This window comes from Lathyrus oleraceus, chromosome 6 (genome assembly GCF_024323335.1).
Source record: "Lathyrus oleraceus cultivar Zhongwan6 chromosome 6, CAAS_Psat_ZW6_1.0, whole genome shotgun sequence".
Taxonomy (NCBI): Eukaryota; Viridiplantae; Streptophyta; class Magnoliopsida; order Fabales; family Fabaceae; genus Lathyrus; species Lathyrus oleraceus.
This window is the reverse complement of record NC_066584.1, coordinates 329625423-329644405: the sequence shown is the minus strand read 5'-3', so window position 1 is coordinate 329644405 and position 18983 is coordinate 329625423. Positions and strand designations below refer to the sequence as shown.

Sequence of the window (18983 nt, the reverse complement as noted above, 5' to 3'; positions counted from 1 at the left end):
ATATATATATATATATATATATATATATATATATATATATATATATAATATATATATATATATATATATATATATATATATATATATATATATATATATATATATATATATATATATATATATGCTTGATAGTCACCTCCATGTTCATAGAAAATCCATTATGAGATGTAGTAGTGGTCAACTTAGTTAACTCATAACAATCTACAAATGTAGTGGTACTAATGGACATAAACAAAGTTCCCAAGTGTTCTATTATGATTCATAATAATTTCTAGAGATTCAAAATACTACCCAACGATTTGTCTGGATATTGAAATATGGATTCACCTTTTTGTTACAGAAGACACACCCAAACAATACTTACAATTTGTTCTAGGAGTTTGTTTGGGTTGAAATCCGAATTTACCCATTTATTATCACATACAACACACACACACACACACACACACACACACACACAAGAAATACATGTAATTTTGTTCTTTGACAGGATGCCTTCTAAGATTGAAATCCATATTCCAATATGGTGTATCCAGATATTGAACTCCATATATGCTTTTTACTTGGATGAGGGTGCATTTTCGATGAAAAGATCTTTTGATTTGTTGTATTGTGGTGCATATGGATTTCAAAATCTGGACAGTGACAAAAGACATTTTTGGATTTCCATAAGGTTTGAAAGTACTACATAGGGTGTAATGGACAACCACCAAATAAAAATAGGACAAAGATGACTCACACCAACCCCAATCCTAAAGTAACACAAAACACCCTCAATCGACCTGCCACGTAAATAGACCAACCCCTCCCCCCTATCGACAATTACAAATGACAACCCACAAAATTAATAACACATTGATACCAAACAAACCCGCCTAAAGAACACACACAAAAGTCCCAGAAATATATAAAAAAGGGACTTCAGACCTAGCCCAAAAAAATAACAAATACTACTACAAAATTAGAAGGGTAATATATAAAAATAACAAGAACCATAAGAGATAATACTAGTCGATGTTGAGCACTAATAAAATGCTAAAATGTTCAAAATAACTTGAGAAAAAGGTTTCTCATTGCACCCCTAGTAATTCTCTCAAACTTTATGTAAATATTAAAATAACCCTTTCAACCGTCGCTAGTTTGAAATTCGGACGTAACACAATACAACAAACCTCTTCATAAGAAACCCATCCAATGCAAGCAAGAATACGCATGGATTACAACATCTAGATACACCCTTCAAAAAATGAACTTTGAACACACTTGTTAGAATCCAAACAATCACGAATTCTGCCCAATCCTATGTTAAACCGTTACAATCATGATCGTAATATATTTTTTACTTAAACCCTCCCAAAATATCTTGCATTTGTATTCAAGATTTTAGCTTGCAAACAAAACACTATTGCTTTTCGACAACAAAAGACTCAAAATCCTCTCAAATATAGCTAATGCACATGTCTTTCGTTGATGATCATTGAAATAATCTGTTTTTTCCTATATCATGAATATCATCTGGAAATTTCAATCTGGACATTGAAAGGATTTATCCAAAGATTAAACTCAAAATACGTTGAATGGTGGTTGAAAATTTCTTATTTTCTTATTGGTTGTTGGTATGGTGCACCCCGATGTTGACATTAAAGCTAATGCATCAAAGGTTGATGATTCAAAACATTCCCAACTAGGTGTTGTACACATTGATGTTAGAATTTTTTTTACCAATAAACACGAGTTTACTTTACGTGAACATATACTTCATTGGATCCGTATGGAACTTGTCAAATTAGGTTTTGGTATTGATATATGAAGTTTGAATTCTGGTTTTGATAGAAGACATGCATTTGTTACGATGAGATGCAAAAGAAGTGATGAGTATAAATAACATATTCAAAAACTAAAACATTATGACACCAAAACAAGAAAATGTGAATGTCCTTTTAAGTAGCATGGGTACCATAAATAGAATAATACATGGAACTTTATTATGATTTGTGATATACATAATCATGGATTGTGTTAAAAGTTAGTTGGTCATTTGATTATCCATCGTATGAACTCAGAAGATTGGTCTAGATTGCTTCAAGTGTGAGAACACAGGAAATAGATAGATCCAAGTGTGGTTGTACACTTAGAAGAACATACGATATTCATTTTTCATGTTTAATTTCCAAGAAGATGAAATTTGATAGACCTATTTGTATGTATGAGGTTTACACGCACTGGAAAAGGATTTCGTTTAATTTCCAAGTTGCAAAACATGGGTGTGATTGGATTTCAATCTCCAAACACTCCCCTGAGACATTTGTATATCTATTTTCATATAAGTTTGCAAAACGAGGTGTATCTAGATTTCAGTCTTCATCACACCCATGAGACAACATTTGTTTGACTATTTTGATACAAGTTGCAAAACAATGGTGTATTCGAATTCCAATCTATGTGCACATCCCTGAGATAACATTTGTATGTTAATTTTCATACAATTTGAAAAATTGGGTGTGTAGATATTTTAATCTCCTCACACACCCATGAGGTAACATTTGTATGTCTATTTTCATAGAAGTTAGAAAACAGGTTATGTCAGGATCTCAATCACCGTACACCCCTGAGACAAAATTACTTTGTAGATAGTATTACCTTGATTAATATATTCATCATTTATAATACGTATAAATACTACTCAGGAGTTGTAAAACATACTTCTCAATCATTCATAATGAATTCACATAAAATACAATTGTGACACATTTCTAATACATATTGTTTAACATGCAAGGGCGACCCATGCCGTGGATGTATTACCTATATATCACCTCATTGTTGAAGTTGGAAGAAATTTCTAGATGAGAGTTTCAGGAAGACACTCTTGAGAGGCTCACTTTGGATGTAATATTATTAGAGGCATGATTTGCACTGCAGTATATGTGGCAGAGGAAGAATTGAGGCGTTAGATATACCTAATAGTTGTATTTTAATTTTAATTTTGATGTAAACATTTTGAATGATTGAGGTATTTATGACCGATGTTTTCTTTACGATTGAGTTATGAAAATTTGTTCTTAGTTATGAGTGACTTATGTGTATGTTTATTATGTGAGAAAACAACTAGTACGTATGAAGAATCTGTTATGAATGACTTAGTGTGTGTGTGTGTCTATATATATATATATATATATATATATATATATATATATATATATATATATATATATATATATATATATATATATGCTTGATAGTCACCTCCATGTTCATAGAAAATCCATTATGAGATGTAGTAGTGGTAAACTTAGTTAACTCATAACAATCTACAAATGCAGTGGTACTAATGGACATAAACAAAGTTCCCAAGTGTTCTATTATGATTCATAATAATTTCTAGAGATTCATAATACTACCCAACGATTTGTTTGGATATTGAAATATGGATTCACCCTTTTGTTTCAGAAGACACACCCAAACAATACTTACAATTTGTTCTGGGAGTTTGTCTGGGTTGAAATCCAAATTTACCCATTTGTTATCACATACAACACACTCACACCCCCCCCCCCACACACAAGAAATACATGTAATTTTGTTCTTTGGCAAGATGCTTTCTAAGATTGAAATCCAGATTCCAATATGGTGTATCCAGATATTGAACTCCATATATGCTTTTTACTTGGATGAGGGTGCATTTTCGATGAAAAGATCTTTTGATTTGTTGTATTGTGGTGCATATGGATTTTAAAATCTGGACAGTGACAAAAGACATTTTTGGATTTCCATAAGGTTTGAAAGTACTACATAGGGTGTAATGGACAACCACCAAATAAAAATAGGACAAAGATGGCTCACACCAACCCCAATCCTAAACTAACACAAAACACCCTCAATCGACCTGCCATGTAAATAGACCAACCCCTCCCCCTTATCGACAATTACAAATGAAAACCCACAAAATTAATAACACATTGATACCAAACAAACCCGCCTAAAGAACACACACAAAAGTCCCAGAAATATATAAAAAAGGGACTTCAGACCTAGCCCAAAAAAATAACAAATACTACTACAAAATTAGAAGGGTAATGTAACAAAAATAACAAGAACTATAAGAGATAATACTAGTCGATGTTGAGCACTAAGTAAATGCTAAAATGTTCAAAATAACTTGAGAAAAAAGGTTTCTCATTGCACCCCTAGTAATTCTCTTAAACTCTATGTAAATATTAAAATAACCCTTTTCAACGTCGCTAGTTTGAAATTCAGACGTATCACAATACCACAAATCTCTTCATAAGAAACCCATCCAATGCAAGCAAGAATACGCATGGATTACAACATCTAGATACACCCTTCAAAAAATGAACTTTGAACACACTTGTTAGAATCCAAACAATCACGAATTCTGCCCAATCCTATGTTAAACAGTTACAATCATGATCGTAATATATTTTTTCCTTAAACCCTCCCAAAATATCTTGCATTTGTATTCAAGATTTTAGCTTGCAAGAAAAACACTATTGCTTTTCGACAACAAAAGACTCAAAATCCTCTCAAATATAGCTAATGCACATGTCTTTCGTTGATGATCATTGAAATAATCTGTTTTTTCCTATATCATGAATATCATCTGGAAATTTCAATCTGGACATTGAAAGGATTTGTCCAAATATTAAACTGAAAATACGTTGAATGGTGGTTGAAAATTTCTTATTTTCTTATTGGTTGTTGTTATGGTGCACCCCAATGTTGTCATTAAAGCTAATGCATCAAAGGATGATGATTCAAAACATTCCCAACTAGGTGTTGTACACATTGATGTTAGATTTTTTTTACCAATAAATATGAGTTTACTTTACGTGAAAATATACTTCATTGGATCCGTATGGAACTTGTCAAATTAGGTTTTGGTATTGATATATGAAGTTCGAATTCTGGTTCTGATAGAAGACATGCATTTGTTACGATGTGATGCAAAAGAAGTGATGAGTATAAATAACATATTCAAAAACTAAAACATTATGACACCAAAACAAGAAAATGTGGATGTCCTTTTAAGTAGCGTGGGTACCACAAATAGAATAATACATGGACCTTTATTATGATTTGTGATATACATAATCATGGATTGTGTCAAAAGTTAGTTGGTCATTCGATTGTCCATCGTATGAACTCAGAAGATTGGTCTAGATTGCTTCAAGTGTGAGAACACAGAAAATAGATAGATCCAAGTGTGGTTGTACACTTAGAAGAACATACGATATTCATTTTTCATGTTTAATTTCCAAGAAGATACAATTTGATAGACCTATTTGTACGTATGAGGTTTACACGCACTGGAAAAGGATTTCGTTTAATTTCCAAGTTGCAAAACATGGGTGTAATTGGATTTCAATCTCCAAACACTCCCATGAGACATTTGTATATCTATTTTCATATAAGTTTGCAAAACGAGGTGTATCTAGATTTCAATCTTCATCACACCCATGAGATAACATTTGTTTGACTATTTTGATACAAGTTGCAAAACAATGGTGTATTCGAATTCCAATCTATGTGCACATCCCTGAGATAACATTTGTATGTTAATTTTCATACAATTTGAAAAATTGGGTGTGTAGATATTTTAATCTCCTCACACACCCATGAGGTAACATTTGTATGTCTATTTTCATAGAAGTTAGAAAACAGGATATGTCAGGATCTCAATCACCGTACACCCCTGAGACAAAATTACTTTGTAGATAGTATTACCTTGATTAATATATTCATCATTTATAATACGTATAAATACTACTCAGGAGTTGTAAAACATACTTCTCAATCATTCATAATGAATTCACATAAAATACAATTGTGACACATTTCTAATACATATTGTTTAACATGCAAGGGCGACCCATGCCGTGGATGTATTACCTATATATCACCTCATTGTTGAAGTTGGAAGAAATTTCTAGATGAGAGTTTCAGGAAGACACTCTTGAGAGGCTCACTTTGGATGTAATATTATTAGAGGCATGATTTGCACTGCAGTATATGTGGCAGAGGAAGAATTGAGGCGTTAGATATACCTAATAGTTGTATTTTAATTTTAATTTTGATGTAAACATTTTGAATGATTGAGGTATTTATGACCGATGTTTTCTTTACGATTGAGTTATGAAAATTTGTTCTTAGTTATGAGTGACTTATGTGTATGTTTATTATGTGAGAAAACAACTAGTACGTATGAAGAATCTGTTATGAATGACTTAGTGTGTGTGTGTGTCTATATATATATATATATATATATATATATATATATATATATATATATATATATATATATATATATATATATATATATATATGCTTGATAGTCACCTCCATGTTCATAGAAAATCCATTATGAGATGTAGTAGTGGTAAACTTAGTTAACTCATAACAATCTACAAATGCAGTGGTACTAATGGACATAAACAAAGTTCCCAAGTGTTCTATTATGATTCATAATAATTTCTAGAGATTCATAATACTACCCAACGATTTGTTTGGATATTGAAATATGGATTCACCCTTTTGTTTCAGAAGACACACCCAAACAATACTTACAATTTGTTCTGGGAGTTTGTCTGGGTTGAAATCCAAATTTACCCATTTGTTATCACATACAACACACTCACACCCCCCCCCCCCCACACACAAGAAATACATGTAATTTTGTTCTTTGGCAAGATGCTTTCTAAGATTGAAATCCAGATTCCAATATGGTGTATCCAGATATTGAACTCCATATATGCTTTTTACTTGGATGAGGGTGCATTTTCGATGAAAAGATCTTTTGATTTGTTGTATTGTGGTGCATATGGATTTTAAAATCTGGACAGTGACAAAAGACATTTTTGGATTTCCATAAGGTTTGAAAGTACTACATAGGGTGTAATGGACAACCACCAAATAAAAATAGGACAAAGATGGCTCACACCAACCCCAATCCTAAACTAACACAAAACACCCTCAATCGACCTGCCATGTAAATAGACCAACCCCTCCCCCTTATCGACAATTACAAATGAAAACCCACAAAATTAATAACACATTGATACCAAACAAACCCGCCTAAAGAACACACACAAAAGTCCCAGAAATATATAAAAAAGGGACTTCAGACCTAGCCCAAAAAATAACAAATACTACTACAAAATTAGAAGGGTAATGTAACAAAAATAACAAGAACTATAAGAGATAATACTAGTCGATGTTGAGCACTAAGTAAATGCTAAAATGTTCAAAATAACTTGAGAAAAAAGGTTTCTCATTGCACCCCTAGTAATTCTCTTAAACTCTATGTAAATATTAAAATAACCCTTTTCAACGTCGCTAGTTTGAAATTCAGACGTATCACAATACCACAAATCTCTTCATAAGAAACCCATCCAATGCAAGCAAGAATACGCATGGATTACAACATCTAGATACACCCTTCAAAAAATGAACTTTGAACACACTTGTTAGAATCCAAACAATCACGAATTCTGCCCAATCCTATGTTAAACAGTTACAATCATGATCGTAATATATTTTTTCCTTAAACCCTCCCAAAATATCTTGCATTTGTATTCAAGATTTTAGCTTGCAAGAAAAACACTATTGCTTTTCGACAACAAAAGACTCAAAATCCTCTCAAATATAGCTAATGCACATGTCTTTCGTTGATGATCATTGAAATAATCTGTTTTTTCCTATATCATGAATATCATCTGGAAATTTCAATCTGGACATTGAAAGGATTTGTCCAAATATTAAACTGAAAATACGTTGAATGGTGGTTGAAAATTTCTTATTTTCTTATTGGTTGTTGTTATGGTGCACCCCAATGTTGTCATTAAAGCTAATGCATCAAAGGATGATGATTCAAAACATTCCCAACTAGGTGTTGTACACATTGATGTTAGATTTTTTTTACCAATAAATATGAGTTTACTTTACGTGAAAATATACTTCATTGGATCCGTATGGAACTTGTCAAATTAGGTTTTGGTATTGATATATGAAGTTCGAATTCTGGTTCTGATAGAAGACATGCATTTGTTACGATGTGATGCAAAAGAAGTGATGAGTATAAATAACATATTCAAAAACTAAAACATTATGACACCAAAACAAGAAAATGTGGATGTCCTTTTAAGTAGCGTGGGTACCACAAATAGAATAATACATGGACCTTTATTATGATTTGTGATATACATAATCATGGATTGTGTCAAAAGTTAGTTGGTCATTCGATTGTCCATCGTATGAACTCAGAAGATTGGTCTAGATTGCTTCAAGTGTGAGAACACAGAAAATAGATAGATCCAAGTGTGGTTGTACACTTAGAAGAACATACGATATTCATTTTTCATGTTTAATTTCCAAGAAGATACAATTTGATAGACCTATTTGTACGTATGAGGTTTACACGCACTGGAAAAGGATTTCGTTTAATTTCCAAGTTGCAAAACATGGGTGTAATTGGATTTCAATCTCCAAACACTCCCATGAGACATTTGTATATCTATTTTCATATAAGTTTGCAAAACGAGGTGTATCTAGATTTCAATCTTCATCACACCCATGAGATAACATTTGTTTGACTATTTTGATACAAGTTGCAAAACAAGGGTGTATTTGAATTCCAATCTATGTGCACATCCCTGAGATAACATTTGTATGTTAATTTTCATACAATTTACAAAATTGGGTGTGTAGAGATTTTAATCTCCTCACACACCCATGAGACAACATTTGTATGTCTATTTTCATAGAAGTTAGAAAACAGGATATGTTAGGATCTCAATCACCGTACACCCCTGAGACAAAATTACTTTGTAGATAGTATTACCTTGATTAATATATGCATCATTCATAATACGTATAAATACTACTTAGGAGTTGTAAAACATACTTCTCAATCATTCATAATGAATTCACATAAAATACAATTGTGACACATTTCAAACACATATTGTTTAACATGCAAGGGCGACCCATGCCGTGGATGTATTACCTATATATCACCTCATTGTTGAAGTTGGAAGAAATTTCTAGATGAGAGTTTCAGGAAGACACTCTTGAGAGGCTCACTTTGGATGTAATATTATTAGAGGCATGATTTACACTGCAGTATATGTGGCAGAGGAAGAATTAAGGCGTTAGATATACCTTATAGTTGTATTTTTATTTTTATTTTGATGTAAACATTTTGAATGGTTGAGGTATTTATGACCGATGTTTTCTTTACGATTGAGTTATGAAAATTTGTTCTTAGTTATGAGTGACTTATGTGTCTGGTTTATTATGTGAGAAAACAACTAGTACATATGAAGAATCTGTTATGAATGACTTAGTGTGTGTGTGTCTATATATATATATATATATATATATATATATATATATATATATATATATATATATATATGCTTGATAGTCACCTCCATGTTCATAGAAAATCCATTATGAGATGTAGTAGTGGTAAACTTAGTTAACTCATAACAATCTACAAATGTAGTGGTACTAATGGACATAAACAAAGTTCCCAAGTGTTCTATTATGATTCATAATAATTTCTAGAGATTCAAAATACTACCCAACGATTTGTCTGGATATTGAAATATGGATTCACCTTTTTGTTACAGAAGACACACCCAAACAATACTTACAATTTGTTCTAGGAGTTTGTTTGGGTTGAAATCCGAATTTACCCATTTATTATCACATACAACACACACACACACACACACACACACACACACACACACAAGAAATACATGTAATTTTGTTCTTTGACAGGATGCCTTCTAAGATTGAAATCCATATTCCAATATGGTGTATCCAGATATTGAACTCCATATATGCTTTTTACTTGGATGAGGGTGCATTTTCGATGAAAAGATCTTTTGATTTGTTGTATTGTGGTGCATATGGATTTCAAAATCTGGACAGTGACAAAAGACATTTTTGGATTTCCATAAGGTTTGAAAGTACTACATAGGGTGTAATGGACAACCACCAAATAAAAATAGGACAAAGATGACTCACACCAACCCCAATCCTAAAGTAACACAAAACACCCTCAATCGACCTGCCACGTAAATAGACCAACCCCTCCCCCCTATCGACAATTACAAATGACAACCCACAAAATTAATAACACATTGATACCAAACAAACCCGCCTAAAGAACACACACAAAAGTCCCAGAAATATATAAAAAAGGGACTTCAGACCTAGCCCAAAAAAATAACAAATACTACTACAAAATTAGAAGGGTAATATATAAAAATAACAAGAACCATAAGAGATAATACTAGTCGATGTTGAGCACTAATAAAATGCTAAAATGTTCAAAATAACTTGAGAAAAAGGTTTCTCATTGCACCCCTAGTAATTCTCTCAAACTTTATGTAAATATTAAAATAACCCTTTCAACCGTCGCTAGTTTGAAATTCGGACGTAACACAATACAACAAACCTCTTCATAAGAAACCCATCCAATGCAAGCAAGAATACGCATGGATTACAACATCTAGATACACCCTTCAAAAAATGAACTTTGAACACACTTGTTAGAATCCAAACAATCACGAATTCTGCCCAATCCTATGTTAAACCGTTACAATCATGATCGTAATATATTTTTTACTTAAACCCTCCCAAAATATCTTGCATTTGTATTCAAGATTTTAGCTTGCAAACAAAACACTATTGCTTTTCGACAACAAAAGACTCAAAATCCTCTCAAATATAGCTAATGCACATGTCTTTCGTTGATGATCATTGAAATAATCTGTTTTTTCCTATATCATGAATATCATCTGGAAATTTCAATCTGGACATTGAAAGGATTTATCCAAAGATTAAACTCAAAATACGTTGAATGGTGGTTGAAAATTTCTTATTTTCTTATTGGTTGTTGGTATGGTGCACCCCGATGTTGACATTAAAGCTAATGCATCAAAGGTTGATGATTCAAAACATTCCCAACTAGGTGTTGTACACATTGATGTTAGAATTTTTTTTACCAATAAACACGAGTTTACTTTACGTGAACATATACTTCATTGGATCCGTATGGAACTTGTCAAATTAGGTTTTGGTATTGATATATGAAGTTTGAATTCTGGTTTTGATAGAAGACATGCATTTGTTACGATGAGATGCAAAAGAAGTGATGAGTATAAATAACATATTCAAAAACTAAAACATTATGACACCAAAACAAGAAAATGTGAATGTCCTTTTAAGTAGCATGGGTACCATAAATAGAATAATACATGGAACTTTATTATGATTTGTGATATACATAATCATGGATTGTGTTAAAAGTTAGTTGGTCATTTGATTATCCATCGTATGAACTCAGAAGATTGGTCTAGATTGCTTCAAGTGTGAGAACACAGGAAATAGATAGATCCAAGTGTGGTTGTACACTTAGAAGAACATACGATATTCATTTTTCATGTTTAATTTCCAAGAAGATGAAATTTGATAGACCTATTTGTATGTATGAGGTTTACACGCACTGGAAAAGGATTTCGTTTAATTTCCAAGTTGCAAAACATGGGTGTGATTGGATTTCAATCTCCAAACACTCCCCTGAGACATTTGTATATCTATTTTCATATAAGTTTGCAAAACGAGGTGTATCTAGATTTCAGTCTTCATCACACCCATGAGACAACATTTGTTTGACTATTTTGATACAAGTTGCAAAACAATGGTGTATTCGAATTCCAATCTATGTGCACATCCCTGAGATAACATTTGTATGTTAATTTTCATACAATTTGAAAAATTGGGTGTGTAGATATTTTAATCTCCTCACACACCCATGAGGTAACATTTGTATGTCTATTTTCATAGAAGTTAGAAAACATGATATGTCAGGATCTCAATCACCGTACACCCCTGAGACAAAATTACTTTGTAGATAGTATTACCTTGATTAATATATTCATCATTTATAATACGTATAAATACTACTCAGGAGTTGTAAAACATACTTCTCAATCATTCATAATGAATTCACATAAAATACAATTGTGACACATTTCTAACACATATTGAATATTCACAAGTCACATACATAAGTCACATGTATAAGTCAAACATAAATTAAAATCCAACTATTGGGTATATCGCACGCCCATGTTCCCCCTGTCTCCTATATTATAGTGAAGATCGAGCCTATATTAATATCACTTGTAAAGTGACCCTTTCTGGGGTGCCTTCCTGAAACTCTCATTTATAGATGACATATATTCTAATAGCGACAATATTTTGGCATAGTGGCAAGACATTGACGAAATGATCTGCCCTTTCCTATTCCTCCTATGGTATCTCTTGATGGGATGATCTACGAGGACCTCCATCCGAAGCTGGTGTCATATATGGACATGAAAGTCTATAAAACCATTGGATGTAATCATATGCTGTATTCCATATACGAGAAGCAGACACCACTTACATCCCTTGGTACCAGATGCTCATGGTACTCCGCAAATATCTCATCAACATTTCTACAGAGGACAATGGCAAGAGAAACAAATGTGGGGTCCCTAGGTATTCCATACATATAACCTAATTGTCGCAGCACTAGCTCGGATAGACGTGGGTATATATGTCGAGACCCACAAGTTAACCATCCAGAATACCAAAATATCAACTCCAAAGGACACGTCTAATGGTGCTTACACTATGTTGTGGAATAAATATCATCCACCAAAATTTGGTCAAGTTCAAGTCTATACGGCCCAGCCGCTGGATTCCTCATGAGTGGGATGACTCCCTTGATGAAAAATCTTCAACTCCCATCTCCTAGCTCTAGAAAGTGTCATTCTTAGTGAGAATGCGCTATATAGCCATACCCAAGCACTGTATGTAGGCAATTATGCTTATGTGTCCTTTGAGATCTTCACACAACACACCACACTACTAGACATGATGGATTTTATTTTTTCAAGTGAGTTGCTAGCAATTTCAGCTTCATGGATTTTTTCCAATTTGTTCATTCTTATTATTTTCTTCCAATTTAAGCTTCATGTAAAATGTACTAAAAAATATACAAGAATGATTGTCGCAATTTCTCCATAAACCTCTATATTCCACTATTTGATCACCACTTTTAGTCTGTTAAATCTTTCATTTAAAACAAATCTCATCCAACCCGATAACACTTGTGTTACTCATGTTTCCTTTATCAGGTTTGCAAGCTTTTCCTTGAGAAGCCAATGGATGAACCATAATGGTTTAAGGCCTAAGTCGTAAGCTTAATACTAGAGAATCAAAGAACAATGATCCGACACATCTCATGAAAAGACCCAAAACTTCATATCAAGCCAAGTTACGAACCAATCTTCAAAAATCAAGATTCTATCTAATATACTAATAGCGAGATCATTAGAATAAAATCAAGTGAATCACCTACTTAAAAGTGAAAGATCAACTAGATCCATGTTACCCAAAATATTATAAAAACTGTCATATCTAAGGGGTGGCAAAACGGATCCGATCCGTTAGACATATCCGTTTTTCTTGTACTTTAGTTCGGGGCGGGCCAAGAATTTAGGCCCTCACCCTATAATGAGCCCACTCCGCCCCGCTTTGTGTTTTTTATGGCATGTGCATTAACATAATTTTATGTATTTTTAGGTCTAAAAGATGCAGTGACCGCGAGCCAACACTTTTGTGCGGGACAGATTAAGGTTTTATGTCCGCACCCTCAACTATGCTCGTCCAGACCGATCATGTATTTTTGTGGGCTATTGCGGGACGATCCTAAACGGGACAAACACGTTTGCCACCCCTAGTCATATCTTTAGCTATGTTCAAATTGATGTATTGGTTAATCCCCTTTCTCTAATCAAGATTTTTGACTAAATTGAATTATTCAACCATGCACCACAAAATTGCTCCAAAACCTCGTATAGACATTAAAATACCATTACAAAATCTACACTTTTTTTTGAAGGTCATATTTAACATGCATATTCACAACAAAATACATTTTTTGATCTTTAACTTTAAGCACACACAATCACAAATCCATCCATGATAAAAGTCAAAACCATAGCTAAATAAATCGTATGTTGATGAACTCTTCACTTTAAGATTGTACCACTATTTAACATACCGGACTTAGATTATTTGACTTGTATTCTTCTAATGATTTAAATGAAATAATACGGCATTTCATTTAAAATATAATATATATATGGATATCATTTCATTTTCATAAGAATACTAAAAGACTAGATGATTATACCGCATAAAATACAACGCTGAAAATGAGTAAAAACTATTTCATTATCGAATTAAATAAACATTGTTTATTCAGAAATTAATGAATACTTCTATATAGGTTTAATAGGCCCAGAAAATAAATCGGGGATGTAGCTCAGATGGTAGAGCGCTCGCTTAGCATGCGAGAGGTACGGGGATCGATACCCCGCATCTCCATTTTTGCATTTTCTGAGTTTTTCAGCTTCGGTTATTCGTTTTGCAGTGACAGATTCATCTTTCTGAATATAATATGTATTCTTTTTCAAAGTGACTGATCTAACAAACCTCTCAGTGGGTGACTAAACTGCTACTATTTGGTCAACAAACCTCATTCATTTTCTTCGTCTTTCAGTTCTTACATCATAAAAGAAACGGATATTATAGTTGAATGTTCAATACCAACCTCATCTCATTTTCGATATTAAACTTTCATGGTTTGATCTCCTCCCATGCACTCAAATCTGTCTTCACAATAATGGCATTTGCATTCATCCTAAAGGGAAATTTGTTCATCCTTAATTTAACTTCCATTGCAATATTTTGCTGCTACTTAGGTGATTGTTTGTTCTGTGTCTTCAATAAAATTCACTCTAAAATGTATAATCGTTCTATATAATGTCTAAAATGTGGAAAATGAACAGTGGCTGCAGAGGGTGATCTTGAAGGAGGGCAAAACATAGTAAAGGCTTTATCATGCTTTGAAAATAAGCTTGTAAGTGACAAATAGTTGATGCCATTAATTCTGGTTTTTCCTTCTTTCTAACATACTCTTTTGGCTGTTTTTGAATCCTCATTGACAGATTTATGCTGGTTGTGATGCTGCATATAGATTAAATCCATCTGGGAATATTAAGGTACCACCAGAGGCTACTGATTTTTTCTGTAGCGGACCATGTCTCGCAGAAACACAGCTAATGCTGGATTGCATTGACAACATACTTTCTAGTTTCATATTCAACAACAAAGCATCATTACAACAAATGAGATATGCACTCAACGCTGGCTGCAGCTACTCTAGACAACGAGGTCAGAATACTAGTAATTTAGTTTTCTGCAAACTGAAATTGAACTTCCCTTTCTTCCCCTTTTTTTCATGATTTTTTTTGCTCGAACAAAATGTAACATGTGTATAGGGAACTTCAATTTGGAAGACTACATTGGAGGAGAGATAAACACGGCTCCGGGTGTGTCTATTTTGATTAAATGCTATATCTTTATCGTTGCAGCGGTACTGGTTTATTTAATGTGAGTACATGACATTATATGATAGTAGTAAGAAATAGATACTCGTTGGATTTCTGTAAGATTTTATCCAGAGAGCGACATGTTCCTATTAGTTTGGATGATGAATGAGTGTTTATCGTAATGTATTATGAATGTCTGTATTATGGTACCATACAATACAATCTGAAACAAAACTTTCATTTTTAATGAAATATTTCACCCAAATATATAAATATGTTACATGGATTCATTTGATACATGGGTTTTCCTTTATCTAAAGAGCACAAAATTTGGGTATCAATATAATAAATATTGCTGCATGATGCAGTGTATAGTGCATTCTCGAGCCAATCACACTACACGCAAACTTTAATTTGACATGATCAAACCACTGGTTCCTTTTCAATTCCAATCCCTCAAATTTTAGAATTGTCAAGAAATGGCTCGACTGATATTTGTTTTGAAATACTCATGCATCATGAAATTGGTGGCATCCTCCAATCTCCATGAAACAACCTTTTCAGTTAAGTTGACTAAAGTTATTTCTTGACAGTTACACTATCCTGTTGCACTCTGCCCTGGAACTTTCTTGATGCCACCTCCCCGCATCGACACTCTAACTTTCTCAACTTCATCCCAATTCCCTTCTTCTGCATAAACATTCGACAACAACACATAGTTTCCAGAATTCTTAGGTTCAAGATGAACAAGCTCTTTAGCTGCAATTTCAGCAACTTCCCTATCACCATAACTGCGACAAGCGCTAAGCAAAGCACCCCATAAGGCAGCATTTGGCATCAAGGGCATAGTTCTAATCAAGTTATAAGCTTCCTTGACATGCCCACAACGTCCAAGTAAATCAACAACACATCCATAATGCTCCAGTTTTGGCGAAAGCTTAAACTTCGCAGTCATAGAATTAAAAAGTTCTCTTCCTTTATCGACTAAACCAGCATGAACACAACATGCCAAAACACCAACAAAAGTAGAATCAGAAGGGGTTACCCCTTCTTTCACCATCTCTTCAAACAAGTCAACACCAAGTTCACCCTTTCCATTATAAGCCAAACCAGATATCATTGCATTCCAAGAAACAACATTTTTATTAGTAATTGCATTGAAAACATTCCATGCAGCTTCTAAGTTACCACATTTACAATAGAAATCCACAAGAGAATTTCCCACGGAAATAACTTCTCTCAGCAGTCCCTTTTCATCTGCATAGGAGTGAATCCATTTACCAACATCAACATTTCCTAGGCGAGCACAAACGGGTAATACCGTGACCAATGTTGCATCGTCCGGTTCAAAACCCTGCTCCAACATTTGACAAAAAAGCTCAAGAGCTTTCTCGTCTTTCTCACTCTGCGCTAAACAAGAAATCATGAGGTTCCAAGACACAACACTACGTTGGTTCATCTCTTTAAATAGTTTCAAACCCATTTCCAAATTGCCAAACTTGCAAAACCCATGAATCATCAAGTTCCAAACAACAACGTCTCTGTGAGGCATTTCATCAAACACCTTGTTAGCATCTTCCATTTTCCCACAAGTGGAGTAAAGCTCAAGCAACCCGATTTGAACGGGACTATGAGGATAAAACCCAAGTGAAGTGACATGGGCGTGAAGGGACTGACCAAGTTTATAGTGACGGAGATTGGAAGTGGCTTTGAGTAAAGGCGGGAAAGTGAAATTATCAGGGGAAATGGTGTGGGTTGTTTTCATAAGGGAGAAAAAGTGGAAGGAATGATGGAAAGGAGGGGATGAAGAATGGGCTTTGATGATGGAGTTGAAGAGGAGAATGTTGGGGTTATGGGTACGGTTGAAGATGAGAGTGGCGTAAGGGGTTTGTTGAAGAGAGGCGCAGACGGTGACGAAATGGGAGAGGATTTGGTTGGATTGGTGGAGGCCATGGCGGAGGAAGTGGGCGTGGATTTGTGGGAGATGAGTTTGGGTTTTGGTGTTATGAAGGAGATGCAGAATTTTGCGCTCTATCTTTTGCAAACCTTTATTCATTCCGATTGTGATTGATTTTGGATTAATCCAACTAATAATAGTATAATTGCACTCGTTATTATTACATCTAGAACTAACAAAAGCAATCCGAAATTCAGAATAGAAAGCTACTTAGTAGCATGATTAAGCAATGATTGTGTGGAAAGGTTCACCACACTCGTTTTATTCCCTCTCTTTTAATCTCATTAACTAAATACATATATTTTTTTTCCGCCTTAGATGAATTCGGAGATACACTTTTCGTATCCACTTTATACGTATCAAATGCATTCTTAACTGAGACACACTCATTTTACCTTAAATTGATTCAAAGATACATTTTTGCATTAATCATATACGCAATCCCATGCATTCTTAATCGAGACACACCCATTTTGCCTTAAACTAATTCGGAGATACATTTCTGTATCAGGTTATCGAGATGCACTTCCATATTTTCCTCTTAACAATGAATTTTGATTTTTTTTATTTATGAAATGCATCAATGTAATAGACCATATATTAAAACTATAATGTCATAATAAATCTTTTATAAAGTAAACCATACATTTATATAACGGTAAATTCATGACCACTGAGATATTGGTTAACTCAACGTCAATAAAACAAGAGTCGCCACTGCGCTTTTATTGTTTCCAAAGGAAAATGGAAAAAGTACGAACAAAGCCAAAAGATAAGAAGTTTTCAAATTGAAACTAATAATATTGGTCAATAATAATATTGGTGTTAATGCATGCTAGAGATAAGGTATCAAGCCCAAGCTCTTAAATCATACCACAAAAAGAAGAAGAGGGAATTAACCTATATCAATCAAGCTCATGTTGATTCATCTAACACGAGGTCATTGATGAATCAAGTAGCATTTGATCTATTAGAAATCATTGGCCAAGAAAGGATTGAGGGAGAAATGGGATGAAGATGAGAAGATGAAGCGAAAGAGAATCCCAAATTCATCAAGGGATGAACCTCACTTGATCAATACCATCCATTCATCTTGAGGGATGATGTTCAAACTTCATCAACCCCCTAAATCCAATGGTATTGACCAAGTTAAGGTCCAATTCAACCAAGACTAAGGCCAAACAGAAGTTGAGTCAACACCATGTCAATAAAATAGCTTAACAAAATATTAAATCAAATTTTAAAATGAAGAAAATAATTTTTAAAGGACAAAAACCTAAAATCGCTTAAAATCACCAAAGAAATGGCCAAGGGATTGATTATAGGTCAAACAAGGTCAAATGACCATTGCCTAATTTTTTTGCCATTTTTGAAAAGTCAGAAGTATTTAAAAATCATTTAAGATAAGTCAAAAATCACAAAATTCTCTAAAAATATCAAACCTATTCCAAAAATTAATTTTAATTCAGAAATGGGAAGATAAAATTATTTGTGAAATTTTGGTGTTGGTCCCATTATTTTTGGATTAAAAATGAAATCATAGTGAA

The 18983-nt window shown here is 33.5% G+C and overlaps 2 protein-coding genes and 1 non-coding gene across 3 annotated transcripts; 2 read left to right on the top strand and 1 right to left on the bottom strand.

Moving 5' to 3' along the window:
- The first annotated feature begins 14399 nt into the window (after positions 1-14399).
- TRNAA-AGC (transfer RNA alanine (anticodon AGC)) lies at positions 14400-14472 on the top strand. Its single transcript has one exon. It is a non-coding gene; the product is annotated as a tRNA-Ala (tRNA).
- A 165-nt stretch (positions 14473-14637) lies between these two features.
- On the top strand, positions 14638-15717 carry LOC127096865 (uncharacterized). The gene is made up of 4 exons (XM_051035401.1): positions 14638-14849; positions 14937-15007; positions 15096-15321; positions 15429-15717. The coding sequence occupies exons 1-4, from the start codon at positions 14684-14686 to the stop codon at positions 15542-15544; spliced, it is 579 nt and encodes a 192-aa protein (XP_050891358.1). The 5' UTR covers positions 14638-14683; the 3' UTR covers positions 15545-15717.
- LOC127096864 (pentatricopeptide repeat-containing protein At1g09190) lies at positions 15629-17691 on the bottom strand. The gene has a single exon (XM_051035400.1). It carries the CDS (start codon positions 17533-17535, stop codon positions 16078-16080), a length of 1458 nt encoding a protein of 485 aa, XP_050891357.1. The 5' UTR covers positions 17536-17691; the 3' UTR covers positions 15629-16077.
- Between the last annotated feature and the right edge of the window lie 1292 nt (positions 17692-18983).

Excerpts from the sequence above, each read along its gene's own strand:
- LOC127096864 (XM_051035400.1), bottom strand. The coding sequence starts at position 17,535 with ATGAATAAAGGTTTGCAAAAGATAGAGCGCAAAATTCTGCATCTCCTT.
- LOC127096865 (XM_051035401.1), top strand. The coding sequence starts at position 14,684 with ATGTTCAATACCAACCTCATCTCATTTTCGATATTAAACTTTCATGGT. Across the intron at positions 15,008-15,095 it reads CATGCTTTGAAAATAAGCTT|ATTTATGCTGGTTGTGATGC; the intron begins GTAAGTGACAAA and ends CCTCATTGACAG. Across the intron at positions 15,322-15,428 it reads CAGCTACTCTAGACAACGAG|GGAACTTCAATTTGGAAGAC; the intron begins GTCAGAATACTA and ends ACATGTGTATAG.